A 27,053-nucleotide genomic window follows, 5' to 3' on the forward strand; every position below is an offset into this window, starting at 1 on the left:
TTGGTCACCAGAGGAAGAGGAAGGGGGCGGAGTCAGTGACGCTATGAAATAGGCAATTTATAAACATTGTTGTTGTTGTTTTTTCTTCCAAAAATGGTGAATCGCGAACGAGCGCTGCAAATACCAGGCTGATGGGTTTCAGTGGACACACACACTCACACACACACACACACACACTCCCCCGGGGCTTCCATCTGCCGGAGATAATGATCAGATAATTAACAACGCGATGATGATTTCTTGTTAAAATCTTGCAGCGATCTTTTGGTATTTCATCCCCGGGGAGCTTCTGGATCAACTCCATTTTATGTTTAAAAAAAAAAAGCAGCTGCAATTAATGTTAATGTTTGCGGTAATAATGGAACACTTGGACTACTTGAAAATCCATTAAAAAAAGAAGCTCTAAATCTTCTCTCATCAGCAGGTGAGCATCGCGGCGCGGTTAGCAGCTAACGAGATGCGTGTGTCCCCGGAGGAGAGAGTGAACACCTTCATCAGGTGTTCACAAACATCTCCAACCCACTGCTAATGCTGCTCCATGTGCACATCACATACCGCATGTTTCATAATTTTACTCCTAATAATATTTGACTAATTCCTGAATAATTAACGTGGATGAAGGAAACATTTACTTTCCTACATATATATATATTATATATTATTTATATATAATGTATATATATTATATAAATATAGACCACTAATCAACACATATATATATATTATATATATAATGTATATATAATATATATAATATATATATATATAATATAGACCACTAATCAACACCTATGTATATATATATTTTCTATATATATTATATATAAATATGTATATTTTTCATAGCTCGATAAGACGTCTTTGCTAAAATATCACTCTGATGTAGAAAGAGCTGCCACAGAATAAATCATAAAAGAACCCATACGGCGTGGCTTCCTGAGGGTTGAAGCAGATTTCACTCATTACCTTCGCATTGAAAATGCCGGAAGGTTATGTTTTGATCGCCGTGTATTTATTTATTTATTTATTTGTATGCGTGTTATTCGCAAATCTCAAAAAGTATTAAACCGAATCGCATGAAATTTGGTGGGATGATTGTTTATTATCCGGGGACCAGTTGATTAGATTTTGGGATCGATCGGGTCAAAGGTCAAAGGTCAAAGGTCATGAACAGGTCAAAATCTTTCGCAGAACTCAAAAGTATTGAACCGAATCGCATGAAATTTGGTGGGATGATTGTTTATTATCCGGGGACCAGTTGATTAGATTTTGGGATCGATCGGGTCAAAGGTCAAAGGTCATGAACAGGTCAAAATCTTTCGCAGAACTCAAAAAGTATTGAACCGAATCGCATGAAATTTGGTGGGATGATTGTTTATTATCCGGGGACCAGTTGATTAGATTGTGGGATCGATCGGGTCAAAGGTCAAAGGTCATGAACAGGTCAAAATCTTTCGCAGAACACAAAAAGTATTGAACCGAATCGCATGAAATTTGGTGGGATGATTGTTTATTATCCGGGGACCAGTTGATTAGATTTTGGGATCGATCGGGTCAAAGGTCAAAGGTCATGAACAGGTCAAAATCTTTCAGAACTCAAAAAGTATTGAACCGAATCGCATGAAATTTGGTGGGATGATTGTTTATTATCCGGGGACCAGTTGACTAGATTTTGGGATCGATCGGGTCAAAGGTCAAGGTCAAAGGTCATGAACAGGTCAAAATGTTCTTGAATCGCATGAAATTTGGTGGGATGATTGGTTATTATCCGGGGACCATTTGATTAGATTTTGGGATCAATCGGGTCAAAGGTCAAGGTCATGGAAAGGTCAAACTCTTTTTTTACCATAGCACGATACATTTTTGTCCAATTGGCATGCAACTAATGCCAAAATGTTCATAATTCAATGCCCAATCTTGTGATATGCGAAGGTATGCGCTCTACCGAGTGCCCATTCTAGTTAATTAATGTCTTGATCACCCCCCCCCCTCCACCCCCTCCCCCCAAACCCAATCCTGGGGTTTGGTTGGCTCGCTTTAAAGCTGGCGGGACGTCTCCTCAACATCTCGTCGTAAAGAAGGACTTCACAAGACCGTCTCCGGGGGGCGGGGTTAGGAGGGGGGGGGGTCTTCAAAAGGACGGTTCTCGCAGCGGGCGTTTTAAAAAAACTGAAACAATCCTTTCAAACGAAAATTGTGGAATTCCGATTCGGCCACGGAACGTCGCAGAAGTGCGAGTGTTCACGCGTCCAGCCGCGACCCGAGGAGGTGTTGGTCAGTGGTCTTCGGGCCTCGCGAGTCCCTTTTGTGCAAGTATCTCTCAATCGATGTCACTTTAGATCATTCATTATTTCCCCTTCATCGTCGTCTTCGGCGAGACTCGGCCACCCAGATCTCGAAGTATCGCGTCGTTAATACGCCGAAGGGGCGAGTGATTAAATTAGAGTCCCTTTCTGTCCGGTGATCCCGAACTAATCGCTCCTGATACCGTGGAAAGGGGAATTTGCCTCAACGTTAGCACGCTAGCATAGCGCTAAACGATGACTGCAGCGTTTCAATTGACCTTACACGAGCCCTAGATACCACCAGTGTGACTAAGAGGAGCAGATATCCAAGCTTAAATGGACATAAAGAAATGACATGATTTTACCCAGAATGCAACTGATGCAACCGAGGCCCGTCACTTCTTGTAGCTTGTGGCTGTTTTCCGACTGACTCTCTCTCTCTCCGCCATCCCAGCTTCCTTCTCCTTCGCTCTTCTCATTACCATACATGGCCACGACATCTCACTGATGCGTGTCTGGCTTCTGTTCTTCATCGCCTTGAGGTGGGGGGGGGGGGTTGTTTTGTTGTCATCCGGAAGCACAATCACGATGTAAGAATACAAACCCCAGTTCTTGGCAGAGATGGATCCACATCCTTCAGATTCGAGTTATCGTTGCCGGAATCACAGTCAAGATCGACTTAGTCATGAGATGATTACATGCATCGGCTGTACCTCCAAATATTTAAGGAATATCAAAATCCCCCCCCACCCACCCACCCACCCACACACACACACACACACACACATACACACACACACCCTCCCATCTCATATTCCACAGGATTACCAGCTTCTCTGTGCCGGCTGCTCAGCTTTCTAGCTCAGAATCCGTTTTGTGTACCATTCTATATCTCGTGCCTCCGAGAAAAAGTTGAGCTCTCAAGAGCTAACAGACATATTTGAGTCTGCGAGGGTTCACACACACATTTCTCAGTCCAGCTGGTTTTCGCATTTTTCCGCTCGTCACGCCCCCGAAAAACGAGACGACCCCCACGGCGAGATGACTCCTGACTGTTTATTCACCTGTTTAGCCCGACGCACACTTTCTCATGCAAGTGACCCCTGAAGCTTCTCTAACTCCCCTGGTCAGGGCACGGTGGACTATGTGAGATTTTCGATGAAGTCGTTTGGGAGTCGCTTCTGTAATGGTCAAATTATAGTATGTCATGTTATATAAAAAAAATTGAGCTACGATGATCAGGAGTTTTAGAGTGATTTAGTATAGTGGAAAAATACGGGGTTGACCAGCCTGCTGTCATTAAAATCAATGGCATTCCACACTGGGAGGAGGAGGAGGGGGTGTGGGAGCAGATACAAGGTCTCTGGGTCTTGATCAAGATAAGGAGCTGACCCTTCTGGACGAAGGAGAAGGGACTTCTTCTTGGAAGTTGAGGTGTAAACCTCGTGTTGTATAAAGAAGGCTGTGAATGTTGCTTCGTTGAATCTTGAGTCCCAGAGTTTCTTAGAGAAGCTGTGTCACAGCTTTCCTCCTTGCAAGTAATATAACAGAATTTTTGGAATCAGAGACTTCATTCCTCCTTTCCCGATTGACAGAAAATCTTCCTCTACATTTCCTAAATCCGCTCTTTGCGTTCCGTCTTAAAATGCATTTGAGGTAAGTGTTTGACTCGCATACCTGAATCCTGGAAGGTTGTGTGTGCAGCATGTTACATTACATTATTAGACGTCATTTAGCAGACGCTTTTATCCAAAGAGACTTACAATAAGTACAGAGCAGAGAGAATTAGTGTACAGAGAGAAGAGGAGGGGACCCAGGACGGAGCCTTGAGGGACCCCAGTAGTGAGAGAAAGAGGAGGGGACCCAGGACGGAGCCTTGAGGGCCCCCAGTAGTGAGAGAAAGAGGAGGGGACCCAGGACGGAGCCTTGAGGGACCCCAGTAGTGAGAGAAAGAGGAGGGGACCCAGAACGGAGCCTTGAGGGACCCCAGTAGTGAGAGAAAGAGGAGGGGACCCAGAACGGAGCCTTGAGGGCCCCCAGTAGTGAGAGAAAGAGGAGGGGACCCAGGACAGAGCCTTGAGGGACCCCAGTATTGAGAGAAAGAGGAGGGGACCCAGGACGGAGCCTTGAGGGACCCCAGTAGTGAGAAAAAGAGGAGGGGACCCAGGACAGAGCCTTGAGGGACCCCAGTATTGAGAGAAAGAGGAGGGGACCCAGGACGGAGCCTTGAGGGACCCCAGTAGTGAGAAAAAGAGGAGGGGACCCAGGACGGAGCCTTGAGGGACCACAGTAGTGAGAGAAAGAGGAGGAGACCCAGGACGGAGCCTTGAGGGACCCCAGTAGTGAGAGAAATAGCAGGGGGCCCAGGAAGGTGCCTTGAGGGACCTCAGTAGTGAGAGAAAGAGGAGAGGAACCAGGACGAAGCCTTGAGGGACCCAAGTGGTGAGAGAAATAGGAGGGGACCCAGGACTGAGCCTTGAGGGACCCCAGTAGTGAGGAGGATCAGACAAAGATACTCTCCAAGTTACCCGGTATGGGATGATCCAAAATCGAATGAATAAAGGGTACCAGACATACGTCCTCTTCCAGTTGTCGTGGTCCTCTAGAGCCTGGACAGTGAGTTAGCGTTGCAAACAATTAAAAAACTTGCGTGGGCACTAAATTAGCAACGAGGGAACATTCTGGAGCGTAAATCCGCTGAAGAGATGTTTCCCTCGGAGCCTAAAACAAAAGTTCAACCTGGACTCTCATTCAACAGGTGGACCGCATTCACGCCTCCAAATGAAAGCTAACGTCGCTCTGCGGCTAAAATAATAGCTGCAACAACTTTATAAGTGGTTTAATATGTGAATTTATGGCAAGAAAAAAGTATTTACGGGGGTTAGAGAACGCCGCTGTACGAGAGTTTGTTTGGTAATCTAAATAAAAAGATTCTGAGGTATGAAAACCTCTCTTCATTTATTTATTCAGTCTGTTTCTCTCTGTACAATATGGGGCACTCCTGGTGTGTGTGTGTGTGTCCCAAATAAACTGGAAAACATTAAAGAGAATCATCCCTGAGCCAGAGGATTTCTATCTGGAACACACACCACCAACATTAACCGTGTGGGATCCGGGGTCATTTTCGCAATTTTACACAATTTCTTAAATTCACCTTTCATAAGTCTCTTGCATATGACACATAGACATGTGTGTTTTACATGAAGACAATTGTAGAACAATCTCAGCTTTCAATATAACGAGGCATAATTGTCGTAAGGCACAAGTGTAAATAGATAATATGGCTCTAAAGCTGAAAAGTGAAGTTTGATTTATAACAAAATTCTTCATATCTCTTGTGAAAACATACCTTTTACTCCTGTGGACGAACTGTTTTGGTGTTTGAAATTGTTTAACTTAAAGGTCTTTGGTTCACAAATGAGCCGAAGGAGGCGTTATCACCTCTGTCCTCTCTCTGATCCTTCCTTGGGTGCTGATGGAGGGGATACCTGGGTGCTGATGGGGGGATACCTGGGTGCTGATGGAGGGGATACCTGGGTGCTGATGGAGGGGATACCTGGGTGCTGATGGAGGGGATACCTGGGTGCTGATGGAGGGGATACCTGGGTGCTGATGGGATACCTGGGTGCTGATGGAGGGGATACCTGGGTGCTGATGGGGGGGATACATGGGTGCTGATGGAGGAGATACCTGGGTGCTGATGGAGGGGATACCTGGGTGCTGATGGGATACCTGGGTGCTGATGGGGGGGATACCTGGGTGCTGATGGAGGGGATACCTGGGTGCTGATGGAGGGGATACCTGGGTGCTGATGGGGGGGATACCTGGGTGCTGATGGAGGGGATACCTGGGTGCTGATGGAGGGGATACCTGGGTGCTGATGGGATACCTGGGTGCTGATGGGGGGGATACCTGGGTGCTGATGGAGGGGATACCTGGGTGCTGATGGAGGGGATACCTGGGTGCTGCGGTGAATAATGGATGATAGAGATTACGCAACCGGTGAAAATGAGGTAGCCTGTCCTTCACTGTGTTTCTAGATTGTAATACTATATTCCACATGAGGTATTCCTGATGAGAAAATTACAATAATTCTGGTTTGATGTCGTAATATATATATTTTTAAAAGGTCTAATGGAAAATGTATTCAAGAGGATTTTTTTTAGAAGCACTTCAGCCAAAACCTTTGTAGTTCATTATTTAATTTTAGTTGTTGCATACTGTATAAGAAGATCAAAGTGGCTTTTGCATTTTTTTATGTTAATAAAAGTTAATAATATTGAATATTAATAATAATTAATACAAATATTCAAGCGCCTTAAGCTCTGCTCGCTTAATTATTATTCAAAAATATAATATTATTCAATAATAGAATATAATTAATAATAATATTCATCCTACATTTACCAGGTGAATAAAACATATGACATCAAATGAATGTTGCTTTTTGCTAGATATGCAAGTTAAGCTACATTTGACATCAATTTCTTGAGTTGAATTTCAATATTTTTGCGTGAGGTATTTATCCATTATTGGTGTCTGGAGGTCATCACAGCAGCAGCGAAAACGTATATTTTAGTGACCTAAAACATCAACATGTATCGTCTTTGCAGCCCAACATCGATCAACTCATAAAAAAGATCTAACTAAAATAAAATAATACAAACATCTGGTAGTCTGGCTGCCTCGGTACTAACGTGACGATGATAAGACGGACTAACGTTAGCCGTGTTCGTTGTTTACGTTCGTCGTGATGACTTTGGGGGAGTGGCTTTGGGCTGTCGTTGTTGCCTCGGCGACTATCTTGCTGGATCGAGCTAGAAAAGGGTTGGCAAGCACAGATTTGGATTATTTTTGAGTGATGGTGTACTCCAGATTACTGACCCGGCTTTTCTTCGATTACGGTTTTGCCGCCGCACCCCTTCGAAAGTCGGAAATTGCGCCAAACTAGGGGGCTTCTCTTCCCGCCATCTCCTCTAGAATACACCAACTATAAGTACCCATCTTCACAAAGTCCAAACTATCCCTCAATCATAATTAGAAAACATTAGACACGTTTTAGTTATTAAACACGAGAGGTTTCTGTCATTAAAGTTTTGGTCTGTACCTTTCTTAATGATTTGAAATCGGTGGGGGAGGAGTGATCCCGTTGCATAACACATAAACCCCAATGATTCTTTGACTTCGATTATCTCTTATTTAGTCATGAATATCTATTTTCGCAGAGCAATGCATAACTGATTTCAGCTATTTGATGGATTAATGTGAACTCGTGGTGTAGGCTGTCGGTTAATTTATTAAATCGAGAGAAGAGCAGTTTTTTTTTATGGTGTTTGTGAGATAATAATATAATAATTGGGTTTCGGGTTGCAAGCTGTGTCAATTTAGACTTCCACAATGACTCACTCGCTCAGACCTGTCGAGCTCACGTCGTGGGTGCGGGGGCAGACGTTGAAAATAAGTCGTAGTAAAGTGGAGCCAAACAAATGTTGAGTCATGCAGCTTATGACAGGAGCTGCCCGGCTGTACTCACACATCAAAACGTTCAAGGCACTTTTTGGGTTGTGGAGTCACCGGAGGGGGAAGGGAGGGGGGGGGGGGGTAATACAATTATAGATGAAATTGAGTTCCATGCTAAGAAAGGACTGCAGGGGCGGCTTTAGCTCAGTGGGGTAAGAGGGCCGTCCTGCAACCGCAGGGTTGTGGGTTCGATCCCCGCTCTCCCCATTAGTTGCGAGTCGAAGTGTCCTTGAGCAAGGCACTGAACCCCCAGTTGCTTCCCGGGCGCTTCACCGCAGCCCACTGCTCCTTAATAACTAAGGATGGGTTAAATGCAGAGAACTAATTTCCCCTTGGGGATTAATAAAAGTGTATATTCTATTCTAGTTGTTTTGTGTGGTTTGACGTAGTGACACACATCTCGATGCACAGGTATACCCGTCTAATACCTGGCAACAACAATTATTTTAAGATATATTTTAGCCACGATGCAGACATTCCCATCCCAGATAATATATATAAATAAAATAAATATATATAAATATATATATGAATATAAATTTATACATATATATATTAAAATATATATATATATCAATATATATGTATATATATAACTATATATAAATATACATATACAGAAATATATATATATATGACAGAGAATCCCCTTACGTTTCTCCTTTTTTAATGAACTATTTATAATTAACTGTTGGATGGGATTATTACACAGGATCATATACGTCTACTTGATGTCTTCATTTGGGGAGAAGCCATTCCTCCAAAGGGACACAAGATGAGGTGCTTTGAGAAACAAGGGCCTCAACACACTCCAATTCCTCCGGTTGGAACTGAGCCGAGCAAATTACTTTTCTTTGTGCGGCAGAAAGAGAGAGAGAGATAACGGCGAAGAGATAGAGAGGGGGAGAGAGAGGGAGAGAGCATACTTTTGCTTGATGTTGGTCTTTGAGCCCTTTTTGAAGGCGGAAAAAGATATTCTGCTGACCAATTGGAGGAGGGAAGAGAGGTGGAAAGGGAGCATCGGTGACTTGAACTCGATGGCGAGCAGCAACAGGGAGCAACTGGCGAGTGATGAGCAGCGCAGTGACAAGGTTATTTCGGGCTGGTTGAAGACCGCTTCACTATGTGAACAATTTGCAGAGGTTTTATGGGGTGAAACTGATCCTCTGACTTTTCCTCTAGCACCATGGAGGTTGACATTTGTGCTTTTTGAATGAAATTTGCTTGACTAGTGGATTGATTGCCACGTTATTTATCCGTTAATTCATGTTCTCATCTTGGGCCATCGTGATGTTCACACTTCAGTTTGTCCATATCAACCTCAGCTGTCCTTGTTCAGAGCTCGTCATGTTTTCGACATGCTATATTTCTATATATATATATTTATAATATATGTATGAACAAATTGGTACAGAGCTGACCACAAACCGACGTTCTTCTTCGCCTTGTCTATCGCATAGCTTTGGGTTGTAGCAACAAAATGGTAACCCCGATGTGATTTTCTCTTTCTACTCCCAATGAATCCCAAAATACTTTCACGAGGCGCCTATGTGAAGCCGTGTTATGACAAAATGTTCTTTTAAAAGGAGAACTATGCTAATTTGTAGGTGCGCCTGTCTGCTTAAGTCTCAGCCCCGTTTTTTGTGATTGGTCAGCATTGTGCATCTTCTCACACTGAGGTCAGGGGATCTCCTCCAGGTAACTAAACAGTTGAGTCATCACAAACCGACCGATGTTCTTAGGATAGTTTCTGAGAGTACAGGCGATGTGCATTTTTCCGCTGACCGAGCGTATTTATACTTTTTTACGGTATTTTTAAAGCACCCAGACCTGCTTTTATAATCAATAAAGGCATCTCAAAATGTGACCTTTACACTGAGGGATCCGGAGAATCTGACTTTCACTTTCTTTTGCTGTTTATTTCTTTTAGCAGACGGCCAGCAGATTTATTATTACGATCCAACTTTTTGAGTACTGCGATAAATCAGTTTTAGTTGCAGTTGTTTTTACAAACTCTTGTTTCTTTATTAAAGCAATCAATTGTCACATTGTTTATTATAACCCCACCTTATTAAATATTAAGATCCACTATTTAAGGATGGCCGAGAAATTTTCTGTTGAAGGGAAGATCTGTCTCGGAGACACTTTGAAGAAAGATTTCTTGTGAGCTTCATCCCAAATCAGATTTATATCTTGACAAACTCACAGCATCTCAATTTCAAGATTGGGAAGTGCTTCTGAGACTCTTTTATGAATCCTGTCTGCTGGCTGAGAAAAACAAGTCAAATGTTCTTCTCCTTCAGGTCGCCGGCATTGGATGTCCGAACCCTCCAGTTTTTGTCGACATTATGTAATACTTGAGTGACGGGGCCTTCTCTCTCTCTTTGCTTTTTATCCTTCATTCAAGAGTGTGATTCTCTTTTTCCGCTGCACTACACACACCGGGCTGAGCACATGCGTTCACCTGTGCACACACAAGAGCACAAAAGCACCTGTGCTCTGTGTGGCGGAGCAAATACATCTGTTCCCAAGACAACGGGGAAAAGATAATACATTCATCACAACAGGACACACAGGATTACACACAGCCAACCAAACATCCCATCCACGACCTAAATACTTTAAATTGAGACTGAATCTGGAGGAAAAACATATTTTTCCTCTTTTAATAATTTAGGGGCTAAGTGCCATTTTTTAGTTTTTTGGGTCATCTCTGAGTTCACAGAAGGAAAAAGCAAACTGAACAACTCTCGTGAATGAATATATCTCCTCGTTGTCTTAAATCAACCCTTGATGGACGTAATTTGACATGGAATTACAAGTTAATATCTGCTTCTGCGGGTCATCTGCGTTAAACCCTGTACAAATCCCTGTTAATCATCCCGTACATATTGCCTTGGGAATGAATGTTGAAACCCGAGAAGAGCTCAAGCTGATTGGACATCTCTGTCCTTGCTGCTCGTTATACCTTTTAATATACTGCTTTCATGACCTCGGGTGAAGAAACAGACTCACCGTGATATCAACCGTCGCTACACGGACACTCGGGCGCTCCTCTGTCCGGTTTTAAGCTAACGGAAAACACACGCGAGCGTGGTGACCCTTCGATTGGCGTGCCGTTGAATCGATAACTAATACAGTTCAGTCTGATTGCAGAGAGGAGCGGCTGTTGGGTGTGATGAGCGCACACGGACAGAAATAGCCTTTAGTTGTTATGACGACGTCTTGACGTTAAACGTCGAAAATATTAATTTACGAGATCCGCGGTTATCCGTCGGCGGAGACGAGGCCGTCGCGCGAATCCAACGAGAGTTGTCGGTTCTCCCAAGTCGTTAATGTCCTAATTGCTGCGCCAGAACAAATGTGAGCAATTGGAATCGATATCAATTAATTTGATAATTTTTCAAAAGAAAGGAGGGGCCTGAGAAGACAGATGGCTATACGAGAAAACAAATCGTCCCTTTGATGTAATTAAAATTGACGAACGCTTTCGGGATGCCACAATTAGCGCACGATGTTTAATTTCCACCCGACTTCATTTTTTCCCCGCAGCAGTATGCAGAAGTTCTGCAATACTTCTTTCCTCCGCTTCCAATAGAACAAAGTCTACAGGAACAATGAAGAGGCAATTACGATAAAGCCACTAGTTAGAGATTTGCATCACATTTGGCTCGTCTTTCTCAATATTTCTCTATTTCCGCTGTGCGAGAGAGGTGTGAAAATTGCGGTTTTTAGATATCTTTTTAACCAGCTTGTTCCTATTGTTGAGGACTATGTGGAAATATTGTGCACAATGCGGTCCTTGTCAAAGGAATTGTACGAGCTCATCTGTAGTCGGCCCACACACCAGTGACGGTGACCTGCAGACGCTCCTTCAGCTTCCTGCACAGACCTCAAACGTCAAGGTCCCAGACAGTCATGCTGCATGTTTTACTGCATTTAAATATTCACACAAACACGACTTACTATATGCCAGAGCATGCCAGATGATTTTTTTTATTTTTTATTCTAGCAGCTCACTGGATGAGAATGAAACTTGTTGTTTTGGTTGTTGTTATTTTGCTTCTTCTGGAAATTTCAACCATCCGATGGATTTCAACCATCTAATAAAATCTGAGATGGACTGGCGAGCTGTCCAGGGTGTACCCTGCCTTCGCCCAATGTCAGCTGGGATCGGCTCCAGCGCCCCGCGACCCTAAAAGAAGGATAAGCGGTTTGGATAATGGATGGATGGATAGACTCCACCTATCTAAATGGAAATTGCTCTGTTGCCAAAACGTGACCCTAGTTTGGAACTTCAGTCGCACTATGCGCGTTAAAACTATTTCCAAATGTTTACAATAAAATCTGTCACGAAAATATTAAATAATTTTATGAGATGTATTTTTCGATGGAGTTGGTTTTCTTCATGCGTTTTTCTCGATCTTAAAAAAAAACCACACAAATTAACCGATGCGTCATCGTCTTAAGATAAGTAGATATCTTACATTGAGCGTCACATCGTCTGCAAAACAACTGGTTCACTATCAGCGTTTGATCAATTCGATCCAGTAACGTTGTGAAAGTCTTTGAGGAGCAACACCGTTTAATTATTGTAATCCCAATTCAAGTTAGCATTCGGAAGGTTTATCAGAGCTCGACTTGGAAAAGAGTTTGACGAGAGAGAGCGAAGCAAAGAGCTAGAAGAAGCCGGTTTGTGGAACTAAAGAGCGAGGTGTAATAAATGACCCCTTTCACATCACACGCAGTCGTCTCACCCATTCTTAATGAGAAAAATACTGATAGTGCAGCTTTAACTTTATATTGAACTCCGACACTCTTTTCCATTTAAAGAAAAATAACCAAGTGCAGGTAAAATGTTTAAATCTACCATTATCGTGATAGAACGTTTCTTTAAACTGCTCTGATAAAACCTCAGGCTGATAACGTAGACGTATCAGGAGCCTCGTTGCTCGTGCAAATAAGATTGCTGGAGTCCTTTTTCCAAAGGGCATAAGTAAACACGTGCTCGAGTGGGAAAACACCGAATCAATATTGAAGAGTGCAAAACTCAGAACATGCTCAGGACGTAAAAATAAATACGTAAAGAAACGCCACACAGCTAAAACACGATGCTTCTATTTGTAAGGCAGTTAGTTGTTGAAGTGATACACACCCCGACTGTTGGAGGTGTTTTCTTGCCATGATTTGGATGTTTAATACTCACAGTTATGGGGCTGTGGTAGAGGACCGATGACCAATACGACGTATTCAACAGCAGTTGGCTTCATTCGTAACGTTAATCTCCTGCATAATCGTTTTGTATTACATTACAAAATTAAATCAAAAGCATGAATCCTATTGTTAGCCCCCGGAAGGTTTTGTTTTTCCAAAAAAAGCCTTGTTTGTCTGTGAGTCAGCAGTTTTGTGGTCTAAAGATAAAGTTTAATTACGCTAAAAGCTTCATTGGCTCCGTCGCGACTGTCCCATCCAATCCTTCCTCCTCCAAACTCTTCTACCTCACCGGAAGACTTCTCGGACTAATTGGCACGCCGTAATCTCTGAGCCAAAATCAGATTCATGAGCGGACGCATTCCTGTGCCGTGCACCCGTTCGATCGCCCTTTTGGCAGCGCTCGGAGACCCTCGGGTGGATTTCTTGCTCGGTCATGGGTGTAAAGTGCTAATTGGACGGTCTTTCGGAGCCACGGGTTGCACACCCTTTGCGAGTATCTTCCCTGCTTCTCTAACCTCTGCTTGTCTTGTCTGCTCTTCTTCTCAGGCTACGGGCATGCGGCGCCGGGGACCAACGCGGGGAAGTCCTTTTGCATGTTTTACGCCGTCCTGGGAATCCCCTTGACTCTCGTCATGTTCCAGAGCCTGGGCGAGAGGATGAACACGTTCGTCAAGTACCTCCTGAAGCGCATCAAGAAGTGCTGCGGCATGAGCATCACCGACGTGTCCATGGAGAACATGGTGACGGTGGGCTTCTTCTCCTGCATCGGCACGCTGTGCATCGGCGCCGCCGCCTTCTCCCACTACGAGGACTGGAGCTTCTTCCAGTCGTATTACTACTGCTTCATCACATTAACTACGATAGGCTTCGGGGACTTTGTGGCCCTTCAAAAGAACCGCGCCCTCCAGAAGAAGCCCCTGTACGTGGCCTTTAGCTTCATGTACATCCTGGTGGGCCTGACGGTCATTGGGGCCTTCCTCAACCTGGTGGTGCTCCGGTTCCTGACGATGAACAGCGAGGACGAGCGGCGGGACGCCGAGGAGCGCGCCTCGCTGGCGGGCAACCGGAACAGCATGATCATCCACATCCAGGACGATTCGCTGCAGCGGGGCCAGCGGCCCGAAGTGGCCGATTTGCAGTCGGTATGCTCCTGCATGCACTACCACTCGCACGACTTCGGCAGCGCCGGGGGAGGGATGGGAGGCCTCGGCTGCACCTTCTCCCATCAGAACTCGTTCAGCTCGCAGCTGAATCCCAATCAGTACTTTCACTCGGTTTCCTACAGGATCGAGGAGATCTCGCCGAGCACCTTGAAAAACAGCTTTTTCCCTTCGCCCGTCAGCTCGGTGTCTCCGGGCCTCCGCAGCTTCACGGACGACCACCAGCTCATGAGGAGAAGGAAATCCATCTAAAACACTAACACACACACACACACACACACACACAGAGGACAAAAGAGGTTTCATGTTTTATATACACACACGGTCAAACATTTCCAATGCTGCTCCTTACCAAATCTTATTTCAGCACTTGTTGTTTGTGTGTAATATAAAAAAAGTATTTTTTGGGGAACAGATGATGAACACTGTGCAGAACAGCGTGGACACAACGGGATGCAAAGCATGACGCATGGATGTCTATTTTCTCAAGAGATTGCTCCATTTACAGACAACGAGACCCTTCCCTTATTTCAGATTTTACACAATTGATTATATTATATTATATTGGTTCCATACCAAATGATGCACACTTGGGGAAAAGCTTGTTTAACCCTTGTGTTGCCGTAGGGTCATTTTGACCCGAATCAATATTACACCCTCCCCCCGCTTTAGGATTAATTTGACCCCATTCAATGTTTAATGTCGGTGTTCTTTCGGTAGTCAACAAACAAACATAAAGTACCTCACACTTAAACTTGGAAAACAATATTAATTCTAATAATTTTCTGGAGGTTTTAATTGCTGGCGTCAAATTGAACCCAAAGGGTAAAATATGTTAGTAAATATAAAGGTAACAGGAGGGTGAAACATTGAATCGGGTCAAAATGACCCATAGGCGGGGGGAGGGTGTAATATTGATTCGGGTCAAAATGACCCTAAGGCAACACAAGGGTTAACCTTAACTTGAAGTTATGTACTATCCCATTGCCTCACTGCGGACAGAGATTTAAAAAATGACTTAAAGCATCAGGTATTGTTTTCTATTAAGCAATCGTATATATTTAAACTGTTTTCGCCATGCATCAAGCCAAAATATTGTTGCCGATATTAGCATGTGCATTAGATGTCATTTAGCGAGTGTGCCATGGGTTTTGTGACATCCGTTAGCCAAAATCAAGGTGTCTGTTTGTCTTGAATTCAGAGGATCATGCTAATGTTATTAATATTTGTCCTCATCAGGAATCAGATCTGGCCACAGTAGCTTTAATTTCACATATAGCCTTTTTTTCTCCATAGAAATTCGATGTCAAACCAACCTGAAGGACCCCCCCCCCCCCCCCCCCACACACACACACACTTCACTTTTAAACAGATTTGCATTTCAGCACATTACATTCATATTGAATATCTGTTATATTGCATTTATGCTTTTGCAACACACAAGGGGGTAACTCCATCCTCCTTCATTTACAGTCAGCCTTCCTAATTGACCAGAATGCAATGCTGTAAAAAAGGTATATAAGATCACGTGATCAATGACCCTCTCCACCAAATAGACGTCCAGGTAGCGCCACATGTTCACTGTCGACCATTTCTCTAGATCTTTTTGAGATGCATCATGGAAAATGTAGTTGGGAATGTGGAGGTTCTTGGGGAAATTCTCAAATTACTCAAATTACTCAAATTAATGAAGCGGCGATTTAAAACAGCGGGAGAGGATCGGCAGGAGTGAACCCGCAGTTACCAAAGTGCAATTAAGCAACGCCAGTTGAATTCATAAGCAGCGTAATTTGTAAACAAAGGACACGCATGACCGTGGTCTAAAGTCCTCGCATGCTTGTAGCAGCTGACCCCGGGTCAGATCTAAACTGATGTTTTTGATGCACTTTGGAGCCAATTAAGGAAACACACAAGCCCATCAGTGAGGACACAAGCAGGAATAGTTAGTATGAGTCAATGTAAGGGGACAGCTGGAGATTACAGATAAGAAAAACACTTAATAACATCAGTATGATCCTCTCACTTTCTGTAAGATATCAGAAGACGATACGAGGATGGGGAAGATTGTTTTACGTTTGAAAGATCTGATAAGTGCATGAACTTTGTATGATGAATTGGGAACACATTTCACAATAACTTCTATAGTATTTCAATGGCAAATAGTCTGAAGAAATTATTTACAATACAAGTCCGGCAGTTTCTAAAAGGATATAACCTTATTTATTGAATTCATTTAAAAAAAATTGTTCACAGATTTGAATGAATCGCCGCTTTTTTTTTTTTTAACCTACACGACAAACAAATCCCAGGAGTGCAAGAGAAACGGCCGACTAATACAATGTACATATCAAAACCCTCATTCCCAAATAGTATGAGTTTTCTGAGAAATGCGACTGAGATGCATCATCTCGACGAGGAGTCAGTTTGCATAAAAGGAATTATTTGTTACAGGGCTGGATAAATATTTGGGCAATTCTTGATATTTAATTTCTGATTGTAAGCCTTTTTTCTCCTTCCCTGTCACAAATTATGCTTTTTGCCGTCAAAAACAAAAATATTCACTATAACTGAGCTCTTAAATTGAAGCCAGGATTGAAGCGAGACACGTGATTTCTAAAGGCCTTTTTAAGCTGTAAATGTATATTTAAATATCAATTCTTTGTAAAGACTGGAGTGCTTTTTTAAAGTTACACAGGGGCTGGGAGCTATTCCGCCAGCAAGTTATATATCCTTTAAAATCAACCGATATTTATGTAGACAACATCAAACACCACATTTCTGGACCTTGACTTCTCAGAAGCGTTACCATTAGTATTATTTGCTGTCTAGTGTTTAACAGGCTAATTTTAATTTCCTGGGTAGCTGAGCGTGCCTCACAAGGTAAATGACAAACATAACGAGGCGTGAAGTCCGAGATGAGCCCGATTAAAAGAAAAAAGAAAAAGCATTGTTTCATTATCGGAAACTATTAGGCCTACCGGCTTATCTAAATATCCTGTACAATATGTTTATAATAACCTTTGGAATAAAAAGAAACGCCTTTTCACGGCTGAGACGCATATGTATTTTTATACATTAGCATACGTGCCTTGAAGAAACAGCGGTCGGTGTTTCTGTTTGAAGTGCGCACATTTAAATGCGGCGGTGGATCTGTTTGTGCTTTAGCAAACCCCAAAACGGACGGTCACGCGGAGGTCTGAAGCGCAGACGTGGTTATTAATGTAGAGACGAGATCTGAGCTCTGACCAACGGGTTAATATGAGGAGATGAAAGCCAACTTCAAATCCTCGCTAACTCTTCCTCATTCCCGACTCTTTACTTTCAAAAGGACATACGCATCCACGAGCAGCGAAAAAGATAATTCCAGGACGACGGAGGTAATGTCGGAGATTTAGGAATGCCGCAACTTTGCTAAAAATAAGCTAAAGGTGGCAGATAGTTACACAAGTTTTAAGCTAACGCTCGCAATATTCCCTCAAAAAATCCCCCCAAAAATATAAGAAAGCTAAGAAATATTGTCCTTTCAACCCAATTTCAAGATGATGCAGACATATTCCAAGACACTGTAGTTATTTGATCTCACACCTGATTAAAAATAGTCTCAAATATATATTTTTTAGAGTTTTTTGGGTTATTTGGGTGCAGCTAAACAAGCTGAACACACATACAGTAGTTAATAGAGTTTATATACCTAATACCTACCTGATAGAGTTTGCATTTACAATTTATTCGGAGTCTTGCATCTGAGGACCTGGTTACAAACACAGCACTGATATTCAATGTCCTTTTAGCTTTGTTTTGGTCCCCTCCCACACACATGGTTGGTCGGCTGAATGGTCACTAGCTAGGCGCTAACTCTATCTGCCTGTTGCAGTGACGTTACACTTGTTCCCAAATATCACAGCTATTACTTCGGTGAACATAAATCCTTGTCATAACCGTCGAGAATGATGGCAAACGTGCAAATACGAGACCCAACGTTCAAACAAACTGGAATTATCTTTTTACACCTTTCCAATACCGATAGGGTAGAGCTAAACATCCACCTGTAATAAGCGTCGTCCGCCCTCCGTTCAGCTCACGGCCGAACCTTTCCATGCAGCATTTTTGGGGGGGGGGGGAATGTATCAGCCATAATGGATCTTTTTTCTTCTTCATTTTTTTTTTTTTTTACTGAAAAGGAAGCGGCAGACTGAATGAACTCATCGAGCTGCCAGTCGGATCTTTTTTTTCTTTCTTCACACTCCTACCCGAACGTGTGCACGTTACTCAGATTCCCCTGCCGCCATGTGTCATATTGATGGTCCTTTTCGACTGAATGTTACTCCATAACACAGATGGCATGGAGCGGCAGCCACGGCGTCGCTTCCTCGAGAGATTTACGTGCCACGTTATTTTCCCGTGCCACGTTCGTTTTCCCGTGCCACGTTCTTTTTCCCGTGCCACGTTCATTTTTTCCCGTACGTACGTAGCTACGCTTTGGCTTCCAGGCGTCATTTACTGCACGTGGCAGTAGCTCTGAGGCCATTTCTCTGTCGACGGGGGACGATCAGAGACACAAATTGCACAACACAAACTGTGTAATACAATATAATAGAAAAGGCTGTGTTCTCTATGACTTCTATTTGTGAAATATCCTTTTTGCATTAGGTTCTTCTGTGTAGGTATGATGAACAAATAATACCATGTACCATATTCCTTACAGGAGATTATATCCCATCCGTGTGTTTATTTTTAGCGGTCATGTTAAACCCCCAGACCGTCTTCTGTCACAATTTTTTTTGGGGTAAACTGATGTCTGTACAGTGCACTCCGGTATGGGTCCCTTCTCCTTTTTCGCCACACGGAAAAAGAGATCATTGAGAATTGTGCAGAGTGAAATGAACATTATACATAAAATTTTTACATTTGTATGTTTTCCATTTTCTTTTCTTTTTTTGCGGGTGCGCGTGTGCATGATTTGGTGTGGATGACTTACTTGGTTTACGCAGCCCGAGTGAAGCCGTAACACACTTGAATAAAAATGATGAGCCTCCTTCTGAAACCCTCTGTCTTGTTCTAATTGTTCTAACATCTCCGACTGCTCTTAAAAAAAAACGTTATGACATTATATATTCATTAAATCAATTAGTTTCAATGATTTTTTAATTTGCCTCGGGCCACGTTTTTTTTCTTCCAGTTTGAAGTGATTCAAGATGAACTTTTCAACTCGTTTTTAAGAATTCATCTAAAGTACCTCTTGGGTTCATTTAGAAATCTAATGTTATTCTCAATATGACACCTTTTTTAACTCACGGTCTAGAGAATTTGGCCTTCTATCAGTCCAAATGAGAGGAGCATGACTTCCATGAGTATCTGCTGATGAATACAAAGAAACACTAACATATTTAGACTTTCAGAAAATGATCGGATGAGAGTACAAAAGTATGAGCTGCAAGAGACAAAAGAGATAATCCTTGATTAATCCTATGAACCCAATAACAATACCTCTTTCACTTTCACTTTCTTTTCATAAGTCTAAAAAAATAAAAGGAATCATTTGACATTTTGCATGGGTCTTCACATGGTAAATATGATGCAACTCCCATCTAATCGGTTAGCCTAGCTTAGCACAAAGACTGGAACCAGGGGGAAACAGCTAGCATGGCTAACAATATCTGCTTACCGACACCTTTAAAGTTTCAAACTTAATAGGTAATTTTTTAAATCGCTACTAACACCAAAGTGTAACCACATTAACGCCAGGCTAGCTGTCTCCCATCTTGTGTTTGCAGCATGCTAAGCTAACTTGCTGATTCATACCGAACGAACATATCAGCACATTCTCACTCCCGACCGCTTAAATATTGACGCTTGGTCTGTGGCCAGTCACGCTCTGATCCCTAAACCAACAACACTTTAAACCGGGAGGCCGGTGCTTGAAGCCCGGCATCTGGTCCCGACGTGTGGTTGAGTTATTGAACATATTGCGCCTTACGGTACTTCCACCACATTGTTTACGTTTTACTTAGTCGACTTATCTGTTTATTGCCCCGAGAAGTTTTTCCTAAACTTAACCAGTGATTGTATTGCCTTAAATATATACTGGACCTCCAAAAAGCAATGTGGCCCTACTCTTATAAATAAACTGCTCTAAGTACCCTCTGGTGTCGGTTTTCGACATGTCAGTGTCTTTTAAGAATAAACTTCAAACGCACATGCACTATACAGTTTTTTTTAGGCTTTTCATCTGCTTGGAGGTTCAGGAAAAGGACATTTTCAAACAGGCGTGTAATGTGGTGCAGAACGCATTTATTATATTAAATAAGCATGGCGTTACGAAACCGCCGTTGGTTGAGTACGGAAGTTGCGCAACACAACTCGTAAAATAAGTCGACGTTGACGCTGTACATGAAGAGCGACCTCCTCGTTGAAAGTCTCGTGGTTTCTTGACATTACGCCAGTTGCTCTGGCTAAAACCCCACGTCAGAGCGACAATATGGCATAAAAATGCTTCATATTTGACATATCTCTGAAGTCCAGTCGATGCCTTCTCGTCCCCAAATGGCTCTTGCGGTGCAGCTGGATGTTCAGTAGGTGGGAGAATGAGCGCGCAACGTCCCTTTTTATCTCTTCCCACACCGCAGTAATTACATGTCAGCCATATACACAACAATAAGAACATGGCAGAGGGGCGTACGGGCCTCGGCGTCAGGCCTGTAATCGCGCATCTCAAATGATCACGTAAGTGCAGCCAAGTTTGTTCGACCATCTCCAACCACGCCAACGATATGATGCAGCGTTTGCAATAAAGGGGAGCCGACACGCTGCTTTTTCTTTTTGCTTGGTCTTTTTCCTTCGGGGCGACGGAGAACGGGGAGATTTTCAACGATGATCGAGTGTGTCTGCCTGATGAAAGAAATGGCTCGACCGTAGGAGGCGCTAATACGAGTCTCATCCATCGCGGTGGGGGAAAAACTCTGCGACAGACCTGCCTCTGAAAATACAAAAGATGGAGCCAAATTTGAAAATAAACTGCTCCCTTGAAACGATTAAGATCTGCAGATATTCCTGCAGGCAGCACACACCACATCATTGTCTCATCTAGCCTGTCTGCAGTTGTGTATGCAGAAAACGATCACCAGAGCCTTGGAAGGGAAGAGGATTCGATCAAAGTTTAACTCCATGCTGACCGTATTAAGTACATCTCTCTGACATTGACGTATCGCACCTTCACCCACTATTCAGTCTCTCCAAAGGTCACACAGCCACCTGTAACACGTGTTCTTCACATCACCGACACGCGGCCGGGTTTTTGGATTTAATAAGGGGAGGCGATGCGATTAAGGTATTAAGATAAGATTTGAATCTGTGATGTCACGACAGGTTCATTGTCGAACGTCATCATGTTTTTTGGGCTTGTAATGTGTTTATTGTGATCCTGCATGTAACAGCGTATGCATGTCTCAAGTGTGTGGCCATGAATTGTGAGCAGATAGGATTTTTCCTCTTGAAATTTGAGGGATTTGTGGCAGCCTAAAAAAGTTCAGTATTTTGCTTGTAATTTTTCTTTTACCGGAACTCATCAAGGATAAATTAATTGGTTTGTGAACCACAAATATGATGATGATATAGTATGTTTATATGTTCTGATACATATTCGAGGTGTTTCACCAGCTCCTTGACAGCATGGCTTCCACATAATTATGACAAAAGGAGGTCTGTGGCACCCCCTAGTGGTGAGTGAAAACGCTAAAGAAATATCTGCTTGATTTGTCTTCTTAAAGATCACCCGAGCAGCAACTTGCCTTTTTATTTCCCATCATTATAAAAGGTTGGCCTCGCCCCGAGCGTGCACGCCGGCTGCCACTAAAGCCGGAGATAATTAGAGATCACTTGCGGCTGCACTGTGACCCAAATCTGCTTAATCACATTAAGGCGGCCGAAACCTTTTCTCCAACTGCAGGTGGCACAAACCCAACAAACAAACAACACGGACGTTCAACCAGACCGGTTCACCTTCGCTCAAAGATTCAAACTCCTCAACAAGTTCAAGCCGGTCGATGTCTGCCAGAGCCTGTGAGTATCCACTACCTGTGGTGATCTACTTCGACATGGTGTGTCACTGCCAATGGACACAGTTGATGGTTAGTTAGTGACAGTGTGTATTACAAGGCAATACGAGCACAATATATGCCTTTTTATTCCTGTATTTATCGAGTGGTATATTTAAGTTGCTGGTATTCAAGGTGCCGCTGGTCATTTGGAGCATTGTTGAAACTTTAGTTTGGCATTAAAGAAAGTCAAAGTGTCTCAAAACATGGTGTTGTATCACTTCCTAACAAGGGTGACTTTATAAATAGTGTATGAGTTTGTATTAATATGACATCAGTAATGGTTGATACATCATTTACAACGTATTTATTGCAGCTGGTTGCCCTTAGCTTGTGTCATGGCATACTTTATGTTGTTCTTTGCTGCTCGCTCTTAACAAGCAGCGCTCAGATGTTTCACCACTTGTGTAACTTCTAGAACATTAGCCCCCGAGCGTCTTTTGTTTAGAGGACCCTTTGATACGAAGTACAGTAAAACGTTGCATGTGTTTAGTTGTCAAAAGTCCTCCAATTCTTTAGCTTGAATCCTTTGACAGCCTGAAGCGCTGAAATATAGAATATAAAGATTAGAACCGAGTTGCTAGTCGGAAATCTAAATTTACGGCGAAGGTCTCTTGATCCTCCCGGATTCATCTTGTGACCATTTGAGTTCTACAGCCCCAGGTTGAGAACCGCTGTTCACTAGAAAAGTAAAGTGTCCAAATTAAATCTGTTCGCAATTTATTAACGCTAGCATCGAAAGAATGGGTGAAATAGCCATTTAATAATCAGATAATAATGAATATAACCACAAAGGAGGACACTTGTAACTTACTCATTTCAGTTGTATCAGACAATAGCTTCGCTCTGCAGTTTAAAAGAAAATTGAGCTATTAAGATATTAAAAGACAAAGCAGCTTGAGTTTTTTTTTTACGTAGCTGGCACAATTCTTAGAATATATGCTGTCATGGTGGCACTGGTACAATTCATCTTCCTAAGAGTGCTGCACTTGTTCCATTAGGTAATTTGTAATCACGTGGTAAACACAGACTTCGAGGGAGAGCCGGAGGTCACGTTACAGGCTTCAGTGATATTGATCTGACGTCTCCTTTGTTTCAGGGGGCGAGAAGAAAATGTCAACCGTCCAAGTTAAAAATACCGTGTCGCATCCGAGTGGTCAAAACCTCAGGCCGGCGGCTAAAAATGGCCGCAATTCAAAAACACCTGGCCTCCGTCTGTCAGGGACAAAGGGGAGGGAGACGAGCTCAACTGTGCCGACCCGGGGGGGCCCGTTGGGCTTCAAGTTGCCCAGGCCCGACTCACAGAGGGAGGCCGGGAGCCGGCCCCTGAGACGCCCCCCAAAGCTCGCGCCACTGGAGCTGCCAGAGGAGGCTCGGGAGGCTCGGAGGCGAAAACTTAAGTTGATCCAGCAAGAGGTCGAACCTGCCGACCACGAGCTGGATGTGAGGGCAACGGAGCCCCCTGCAGGGCAGTTGAAATCCTGCGCTAGACGGGGCCCGGTGAAAGCTGCAGCAGGTTGCCCCCCTGCTTCCACCGAGCCGCTCAAAGCCCAACGGCGACACACACCTTCGAGGCCCGGGGGGACGCGCCCCGTCCCCGTACAGCGATGCGTCCCCGCAAAGCGCCCCGTCCTCGTAAACCGCTGCGTCCCCGTTAGCCGCTTAGTTCCCGTAGAGTGCTCCGTCCCCGCAAAGAGCCGCGTCCCCGTAAACCGCCCCGTCCTCGTAAACCGCTGCGTCCCCGTTAGCCGCTTAGTTCCCGTAGAGTGCTCCGTCCCCGCAAAGAGCCGCGTCTCCGTAAACCGCCCCGTCCTCGTAAACCGCTGCGTCCCCGTTAGCCGCTTAGTTCCCGTAGAGTGCTCCGTCCCCGCAAAGAGCCGCGTCCCCGTAAACCGCCCTGTCCTCGTAAACCGCTGCGTCCCCGTAGGGCACCTGGAGGACGTGGTGGCGTGTCGAGGTGCCACGGCTCCTCTGCGCAGAAAGCCCGCCCCTCCCACGCTCTCCCGGCGGGTTAAAGCTCAAGCCGAACGCGCCGCGGAGGCGGCACGCAAAAACCACAGCGCCCTACCACCGCCGGAGGAGGGGAGGCTGAGGCTGAGGAGAGCACAATGCCCGAAAGAGGATCAGGGCAATTCAAACACGTCAACCGGGGGATTATCTGCAGATAAAGGCGAGCTCGGCGAGAGGGCTCCGAGAGTCCGGCCGCACGCTATTGAAAAGGCTTCGAGGAGCATCCCGCGGCCCCCTCCGGTGAGCGCGGAGATGCTATCGGGGAAAGCCATCAAGAGGACGCCAGTCGGCATATCTGACTCGGCAGCCGGCGGCGGCGGTTGGTAGCGGCTAACGGTGTGAAGCCGAGTGCTTCTAACTGGAGATTAAAAGAGGATTTTTCTTTTTCTTAAACCTTGATCGTGAAGCACAGCGGCGTGCGGTCCTTCTGGAACGTCTCCAGCTGTAATTAAATTGGATCTTTCACTTTTGCAGCATGGGGACTTTGTGAAATGATGTCATATGCTCAGAGACGACCCTATACCAGGAACAGGCTCGCAGCCCAGTTTTTGGGAAGCTGATTTAGAGTCTACTAATCGACCCAGTAGACGAAAAACAACACGTGTAGGAATCTAAAAGTTCTGCCATTATAAACCGCTCTACACACACACACACACACACACACACACACACACACACACACACACACACACACACACACACACACACACACACACACACACACACACACAGCAACATCAGCAAGTAACGCCGCTTTTTTTAACGGTTTTAGTCTGTAATCTTGAGATACATTATTTACACGCGACTTTTCTTCCGAAATGGCCCTTACAGGGTACAAAGACAAGATCGGTCGGAAGTTTGTTAATATTGACTTTCCCTCGCGATTCCAATCACGTCGTAACATTTCATGAAGTGTATGCAAGGCAGCTCTAAGTTTTGGTTTTCCCTTATTAAATCCCCAGATCCCCCGGTGTGTGTGCAACGATCTGATCGGGTGGGCGCACGCACTGCACGAAGCCAGTTACATCGTTATATGGTCCAGGGAAATGAAACGGGGCAGATGCTCTTCAAAGAAAATATGAGTTGGTGTGATGAGTTAAACAGCAGCAGGCAAGGACCGGCCTCACTTTTATTAGGTTGAATTCTAAGATGTATATATGTACGTGTCCACATGCGACCCTTCAATAAATAAAAGAAGTTCATGTGAACATTCAATTCTCGGAGTCCATCTGTCGTGTTTCTGATTGTCTTGTTGAAAATAGTTTGACGACTCCTCTCCCACAATGCTCTGCACTAATGCTCCAAGTCTCCCTTGACTCCTGCTTCATCTGACCTTTAGTCATAAGCCAGGTAACTTGACCCGACCTTAAGAAGGCGACACGACAAATGGAAGGAAGGATCGTAGTCGATGCAGCAGATGCCGGAATATCTTATTTTCAATGCCACGTGTTTTTGCCATTTCCATTTACGTTTTTTCTTTTTTGCGCCTACACTTCCCATCCTGAACTTGGCCCCCCGGCCATTTTCCAGCTCCTGACCCGCAGGAACCATCTACGAGGTGCCCTCAGGATCTCTTGCCAGTCTTGGTCACCATGCTCACTTGTTCCTTTTTCCTCAGACTCCTATAGTTTGTTGTCCGGTGCTTCACTCCTTTTAGTTCCCGTCACTCCCGTTAGCTATCGATGTTGACCCGCTGTCCGTTTTATTCACTTCCTGCCCCTGGTTGGATTTCTATGCCTTCTTGGACTGACTTCCTGACAGCCCCCCGAACCTGACCCACCAGAACCATCATTTTAAACTGTTTGAAAAGGGCTGACACTTTACCAAAACAATACTCAGGTAATTGAGTGAACCATCTGTCATTCTTCAAGAAGCCTATCTGGACCAGAGCGAACACTTCTTGAGAATATAGCCGTCAGTGTTGTTCCTTGCACTTAAGTTAGGATATAACGAATGCTATTGTAGCATTTACGCTAAAAATCTTCAGGAGCCGCCAATCTTATTTTGAAGGAGCCAACGCCTCCTTCCGGGTCTTCTTGCACACATCTAAGATAAGCCTGCAGCTGCCGGTAGATCCTCAGAGGATGCTGATCGTGATTAATTTTCGTGCGATGTGTGATGCCGAGATCCTCGCCTGTCAGTGGACCCTCGCGGTTCAGTTTCCCATGAGGCAACATGTGATCCATTGTTTAGACATAACTCACAGGGTGGAAAAATACCAACAAGTTGAAGGCAACCTGCCACATCTTTCAATCTGCAGTCTGACCTCCGGTGCCGGAAGAACAGCGCCCCCTGGCTGTCCGTATGGTAAAAGCACTGCCGGCAGATTCCCCGCCGAGTTGAGCGAGTCGTTGCATGAAAGTGTTCGCATTAATTCCTCATACAAATGTTTTTATTTATTTTTTCGTCCCGACGTGAATCGCCGTCAATCAAGCCGACAGATGGCTTTTTTCTCTCCACGACTACGGGGGCGCTCGCCGTCTCTCTCTCTCTCTCTCGCCCAACAAGCTGCTCACCTCTTTAGCCCACTCGCATAAGGCAGCAGACGGTTGCTGAGACTGACGCCATTGCTCATAACGTGCATCTGCCGCGTATCATCAGCCACGCTCCCCCCCCCCCCCCCCGGTCTATACATGGTCTGCCCCGTGCTCACTTTTCCGCGGCTACAAAAAGGCGTTCTAAAGAGGCCCGGATGCAATGGCAAACTTTTTTTTGGGGTTACCCGTGACACTGTTTTTGAGAATGTTGTTGCCTCGCCACCTCCACTGCGT

General features: G+C 44.3%; 2 protein-coding genes across 3 annotated transcripts in view; both read left to right on the plus strand.

Moving 5' to 3' along the window:
• The window catches only part of kcnk9 (potassium channel, subfamily K, member 9), a 33,900-nt gene extending 19,469 nt beyond the window's left edge, over window positions 1-14,431 (plus strand). Inside the window, 1 exon segment of the mRNA XM_056415253.1 lies at window positions 13,566-14,431. Within this exon segment, the coding sequence (XP_056271228.1) occupies window positions 13,566-14,431 (866 nt within the window).
• Window positions 14,432-22,087: 7,656 nt separating this feature from the next.
• Window positions 22,088-25,497, plus strand: LOC130195137 (zinc finger protein 512B). 2 transcript variants are annotated; one of them, XM_056416458.1, is made up of 3 exons: window positions 22,093-22,237; window positions 23,372-24,522; window positions 25,245-25,497. In XM_056416458.1, exons 1-3 carry the CDS (start codon window positions 22,222-22,224, stop codon window positions 25,362-25,364), a joined length of 1,287 nt encoding a protein of 428 aa, XP_056272433.1. In that variant the 5' UTR covers window positions 22,093-22,221; the 3' UTR covers window positions 25,365-25,497. The 2 variants fall into 2 exon arrangements, 1 of the variants encoding a protein (XP_056272433.1); XR_008832022.1 differs by lacking the exon at window positions 23,372-24,522 and having other exon boundaries at window positions 22,088-22,237.
• Window positions 25,498-27,053: the final 1,556 nt, after the last annotated feature.

The sequence above is a fragment of the Pseudoliparis swirei genome, chromosome 1 (genome assembly GCF_029220125.1).
Source record: "Pseudoliparis swirei isolate HS2019 ecotype Mariana Trench chromosome 1, NWPU_hadal_v1, whole genome shotgun sequence".
Classification (NCBI taxonomy): Eukaryota; Metazoa; Chordata; class Actinopteri; order Perciformes; family Liparidae; genus Pseudoliparis; species Pseudoliparis swirei.